General features: G+C 38.7%; 1 protein-coding gene across 1 annotated transcript; it reads right to left on the bottom strand.

Annotated features, from left to right (window-relative positions):
* Positions 1–1,551: 1,551 nt before the first annotated feature.
* On the bottom strand, positions 1,552–3,764 carry LOC122747298 (NPC intracellular cholesterol transporter 2-like). Its single transcript, XM_043993406.1, is given in 3 exon segments — positions 1,552–1,674; positions 3,338–3,448; positions 3,450–3,764. Coding segments are annotated over 3 exon segments (549 nt in total).
* Between the last annotated feature and the right edge of the window lie 2,707 nt (positions 3,765–6,471).

Genomic DNA, 6,471 nt, shown 5'->3' with positions numbered 1-6,471 from the left:
TTTGCATACCTCTTTTATGTGAGAAAAGTTTTCCTATTCCCTCCCTTCCCCCTTTTCCCATTGTACTCAGAGTTCATCCCTCTTTTTCATCCCTATTGTTTTGGAGATTATTGCAACATAACTGACTCACAGCCATGTCCTTTGGCTATGTAAACTTTTAACTGCCCCAATAAGGATAAAGTTCTTAGGAATTACATGAATCATCTTCCCCTATAGGAATGTAAACAGTTTAACCTTATTGTGTCCCCTGTGATTTCTCTTTCACATTTACCTTTCTATGCTTCTCTTGAGTCTTTTGTTTGAATGTCAGATTTTTTCATTCAGTTCTGGTCTTTTTATCAGGAATGCTTGAAAGTTCTCTATTAAACTAAATACCCACCCCCCCAAAGATTATACTCAATATTGCTCCACAGGTAAGTATTCTTGGTTACAATTCTAGCTCCTTTGCCTTCAGGACTATCATTTCCCTCTATTCCTTTAATGTGGAAGCTGCTAAATCTTATGCGATCCTGACTGTGGCTCCATGATGTTTGAATTGTTTCTTTGTGGCTGCTGGCAATATTTTCTCCTTGACCTGGAAGCTCTGGAATTTGGCTATAAAATTCCTGTGTTTTAATTTGGGTATCTCTTTTAGGAGGTGATTGGTGGATTCTTTCAATTTCTATTTTAACCTTTGGATCTAAGATATTGGAGTATTTTTTCTTTATAATTTCTTGAAATAAGATGCATAGGTTCTTTTTTTAAAAGTGGCTTTCTGGTAGTCCAATAATTCTTAAATTCTCTCTCTTCAACCTATTTTCTGGTTCAGTTGTTTTTCCAAAGAGATAGTTTATATTCTATTTTCTCATTCTTTTTACTTTGTTTTATTGTTTCTTGATGTCTCATGGAGTTAGCTTACACTTGCCGAACTCTAATTTTTAAAGATTTTCTTCAGCAAGTTTTTGTATCACTTTTCCCATTTGGCCAGTTCTCCTTTTTAAGGAGTGTTTTTCTTCTGTAAATTTTTGTGCTTCTTTTACTGAGCCATTAATCCTCTTTTCATAATTTTCTTGACTCTCTCTATTTTATTTTCCCAATTTTTCCATTACCACTCATCTCTTTCTTTAACTCTTTCAGAAATTCTTGTTGATCTTGGGTCCAAGTAGCATTTTTCTTTGAGGCTTTCATTGTACCTGTTTTCACATTGTTGTCTTCTGAGTTAGTGTCTAATCTCCCCTGCCATTGTAGTAGTTTTTATAGCCAATTTATTTTTGCTTTTTTGCATTTTTCTCATTTTTCCAGCCTATTTCTCCACCTTGAATTTTATGTTAAAGTTGGACTCTGCTCATCTGGGAGTGGGGAGGTATTGTTTCAAGCTTCAGGCTTTTTCTGTGCAGCTATTTTCAAAACTAGTTCTCGAGGTATGAGAATGTGAGTTTTTGGTGCTTCCAAGGTGGAATCAATCTGGGGAGAGGTCTGTTCACTGCTCTCCTGGTCTGTGCTCTGATCATTATCCATCAAGGGCCCTATTCCCCTATAGCCACAAGGGTTCTTCTTGTCCTGGAACTGTGATCAGGTTCCCCACTCTCCTCCAGCTACAAGTACTAGTGCTCCTTTCTGGCTTGGGACTGTGAGCAGGGCCTCTGCTCCCTTGTGACTGACCACAAGTGCTCCTCGCCATCCTGGAACTGCAATCTAGAACTGCATATGGTCAATAATGTTGCCATTCAATGCCAGCAGTATCTAGTGCCAGTAAAGAGTTCCCTGTAATCTTTTTCTGACCAGTTGTCCAACCCCCTTACCATCTCTGGAGTGAGCCCTACTGAAATTGCTCCTATTTCTGCTTGTTGCCACTGCCTTCAAGGTCCACTGCTGGTGCTGGTGCTATGCTCTAGGCTGGCTCCCATCCTGGTGACACAGACTTCTGCCAATCTTCTAAGTTGTTTTAGGCTGTAAAAATGTCTCACCCTGACCTTTTATTAGCTCTGTTGTTCCAAAATTTGATTTGAGGAATTATAATTGTTTGGAGGAGAATGTTAGAAGCATTCAGCTGGGTAGCAACCATTGTGAGTCTGCCCCCTCCCCACTACATTTTTTTTATCCCATATTTCATTAATGATCTTTTATGGCACTTTTGATCATAGTTCATCTTTGGAAATAAATTTCAGCCTATATGTGTCTACTATGTCTCTTTCTATTGCTCTTTGGGTCACTCAAAGTTTTAATTCTTCAGAGATTATAGCATTGCAAGATTTCCAACCATATAACATGACCAGGAGAACATTCACATTGACATGATAGATCTTTATACAAAAGAGATGTCTGGAGCTGTTAAAAGCACTGCACAATTTCCCAAATGCAATTTGGTTTGCACTTATTAAATTCTGGGCCCAACTCATTGTCTGTCTGCAGTGTCTAGATGTTTGTAGTGATATTCTAACCCAATGGACTGCTTGTCTAACTCCACGTTTACTTTGGACAATGGACATTTTTCATCAATTTAGTTTTTCCTCATGAATTGTTAGGTTGGCCTTTTGAATAATTATACTTACCATTGAGGAAGTACTGTAATATTCTGGGACTTGATGCCATTAACACAGGATCTACAAATGAGTTTCACTAGAAAAATAATATCCAAAGAAATATTGTATGGACGATGGCAAGCTGCCATTCTCCTTTTCATTGAGAGACTAAAATAAACATTTCTAATGGTCACTTGGGCAGCATATCTACCAATAGTGCATTAACCCTGACTGTAGTGCATCTCTTTGTTTTCATACCCTACTAGGACTCTTTTTTTTTTAAAGCTTATGAGATTTAATATCCCACCCTGCATCACCACAGTTTGGAATAGAGTCCCCTATCCAATGCCAACTTCCCAGACATCTGGAAACAGCCTTCCCTGAGGTTAGCCTCCCGCTGGGCCCTCCCCATGCCAAGGGCAGAGAATGCTGACGCTGTGCACACTTGCACTCTCTGGGCTCACATGGGCTTCACAGTTCTTGACCTTTCAGTGAGCGGGGTGTGGATGTATAAAGCAGCACGCTGGAAATCCCCTTCTTACAGCACTGAGCTTGTTTCAGGTTTCGTCCTTTCCCAATAACCCAACTCCCTACCCTCATCCCCTCTCATCCTGAGACAAACATATTGGTGGAGTGTAGCTCGTCAACTTACACAATTTCTATTGGGATCTTCCAACAGAACAGAAGATTTTTCTTTACTTTTTTTTTTTTAGTGAGGCAATTGGGGTTAAGTGACTTACCCAGGGTCACACAGCTAGTAAGTGTTAAGTGTCTGAGGCCGGATTTGAACTCAGGTACTCCTGACTCCAGGGCCAGTGTTCTATCCACTGCACCACCCAGCCGCCCCCAAGATTTTTCTTGTCATCCAAAAGCTTCCACTGTACCACCAGCTTCATACTGGGGTATTCACTCTTCATTGGCAGTTTGTTCAAGTAGTTATAGGTCTTTGCCTTTTTCAATGAGACAGTTAATGCCATACTTAGACCCATCAGGCTCAGGGATATGGAAAGGTACTTCAACCTCAAACACAATGCCATACACTAAAGCGGTGGTCTGAGACCAGATATCACTGGTGAAGGTGACATTGACACTGTAGGATTCTCCTTTATGCAATCTGCAGGGCTGAATGGGGCAGGAGATCACTTCCACCACCTCAACTTTTCCAACAGCAGAGCCGCAATCCAAAAAGCAAACCAGCTCAGCCAGGGCGGCGACCCTGAGGTCCAGGAGCAGCAGCCCCAAGGCAGAGAAGGAGTAGGCCATCGCCACAAGGAAGAAGAACTAGGAAGAAGAAGAAGCAACCCCTACTAGGACTCTTTATACATTAGCTACCTTCAGATTTCCAGCAGTTATACAAATTGCCTTGAAGATACTAGAAAGGTATTATTATATGCCTTTATCTTACCCTTTTCTGCCTGATTTTGATTTTTTGCAAGCCGTGGCTCATTTCCATAGATTAATTTGCATAGGTATTATAAAGCACACTTTTTATAGTAGATTTTAGGAATGTAAGTCTATACCACTTGAGTTATTTTGAGTTATATGAGTTAATACAAATTATATTTAATATTAAGAATATTGGGAATTCTGATAAATTGAAGTTCATGATTGTTGTTTTGAAATATATTCACAAATATGAGATTACTAGAAAATTGCTTACTTGCATGGACTTCTCAGCTCAGAGAAAAGACAATTTTATAGAGCACTTTGCTTTTAAATGGTTCTTAGCATTTAATGGATAATTGAGAAACGTTGATTTATCATGATGAACTTATTCTCTTATGTTATGATTTACAGGTGTTTAAAAAAGTTTAGTGAAAGAATCAAAGGTTTATTAAATTAGTCGTGTTTGGAGTTCATTAAGACATTTCACCAAGTGTGTAAGAAGAGTTGGAAATTCTAAATTTAATCCACTTGTTCAAGGACAACCTTTTTGTGTGCTGTGATCATTTTTACTACATCTTTTTAAATAGAAATTTTTGAGAAACTGCAGTTCTATATCCTACCACTTGGTGGTAGCATTGCTCCATACAGTATATTGTCCTTCACCCTAGAAGACTGCATCTGAGGATATTTTCATGTGTGCTTGATGAGGCTGGAAAGACTGTCATGTGGCCATGTTAAATATATTAAGACATCATATATCATAGAATATGAGAACTCAGGGGGACCTTAAAAATCTTCTAGTCCAGAGGTTCTTAACCCAGGGTCTGTGGACTTTAAAAAAATGATACTTGTATTTTGAAATAATTTGTTTACTTTATAATCCTATGTATTTTATTTTATGAATTTAATAACATTATTCTGAAAAGGGGTCCATCGGTTTTACCAGACTACCAAAGGGGTCCATCCATGAAGTAAACTGAAGTTCAGAGAAGGTTAATGACTTGGCCTATGTCATTTTAATGGTAGAGCTCCGAAATGAGAATCCCAAGGATTCTTGATTTCTAATCTGATGCTCTTTCTGTTCTAGCCATTGTTTGGATATTGTATGCTCTTTGTGGCATCCACTTGTTTACCTGTAGCCTAGATGTGAGCTCATCCATCTATGCATTCATTCAATAAGCATTTGGGGAGCTGCAACTTGTGCAAGACAGTATCAGGTACCCTCAGTGACACATTGAGATCTGTTCTCCATCTCCCCTAGTTGGAGATTTAAGATATAAAGGCAAAATACTGTAATATACATCAGCCCTAAGGACCAGAAGAGAGTTGCAAAGTGTTAAAACGTTATTACCTACATCAAATCTAAAGACTATGTAAAAATGAATTACTGTGTAGCAGGTGGCTCTGTCAGCTTCTATTATTTCCCAAAGTTAGTTTTGAATTTAGCTTCCAAGTGCACCTATGGACAGAGATGTTGTGAGCTTCAAATAATGGTTATAAAAAGCACTTTGCAAATGTTAAAGTGCTATACAAATGCCAGTTATTATTCTTAGTCTCCAGTCACTGGGACTCAATCTTGTGATTACTTGATTCTCTGAGCTTGCTATTATTCTTGCTTAACTCTTTATAAAGCAACACAGAGATGTGCTGGTAAATGTTTAACTACAGGGACGGGATGGGAGGAGGGGGGAAAACTGTGTACACAAACTTTTAAGTTTAATGTCCATTAATACTTTCTTAAGTCTAGATGATCAACAAAAGAACAAATCTGAGCCCTGGTTTGTAGAGATTGATGATTTCTGAAGTGTAAATGCTCCTACTGAGAATTTTACAGTCAGAGCTGGCTCAAATCACCCCTACCTATGGGATTCTACTGTTCACCATACAATAAATCTTTACTAAGTTCCCTTGGGTATCCTGCTATCAGGCTTTTCTGAGAAACATCATAGGATTCAGAAGGATGTTAGAGGTTATCTGGTCCAACCCCCTCATTTTATAGCTGAGGAAGCTGTGATGGGAGAGAAGTCCCACAGGTAGGAAGCAGTCATGATTTAATTCTACCTCCCTTAATTGGATTTGGATCTAGGGTTCTTTCTCCTAAAGGATACTACCTTTCTGTAGTTAGCCTAGGGAAACTATGTTGCAGCTACCATCATTTCAAATTAGAAGCCCACATATGGCATAGACCTTCAGAACTGGAGGGGCCTTCAAGATTATCTAACCCAGACCATTACATTCTGAGATTATTTTCTTCACTCATTAGCTTTGTGTCCAGCAGAGTTCCAAGAGTTTTCTAGATACAAAAGAAAGGTTTTTAGCTTTCTCTTCTTATTCTCATTTCAGGGCTTGTGTTCAGTTAATATCCAGAATACTACATATAGGACCTTCACCTCCACTTCCATTTGACCAAAAAAAAAAAAAAAAAGAGCAGTCTGAGTGAATGCTAAATGTGACTTTTAGGTGGTGCTTTCCAAGGAGACTAATTTTTTTTTACTTTTCTGACAGGTTCAAGTTTTCCCACTGCTGAAAGAATTGGATAGAACCATGACTATAAGACTTTGGTTTGGGTCTGAAGATGGACCTT

This window comes from Dromiciops gliroides, chromosome 3 (assembly GCF_019393635.1).
Source record: "Dromiciops gliroides isolate mDroGli1 chromosome 3, mDroGli1.pri, whole genome shotgun sequence".
Lineage (NCBI taxonomy): Eukaryota > Metazoa > Chordata > Mammalia > Microbiotheria > Microbiotheriidae > Dromiciops > Dromiciops gliroides.
The sequence above is the reverse complement of the archived record's forward strand: the minus strand, read 5'-3'. Positions and strand labels throughout refer to the sequence as shown.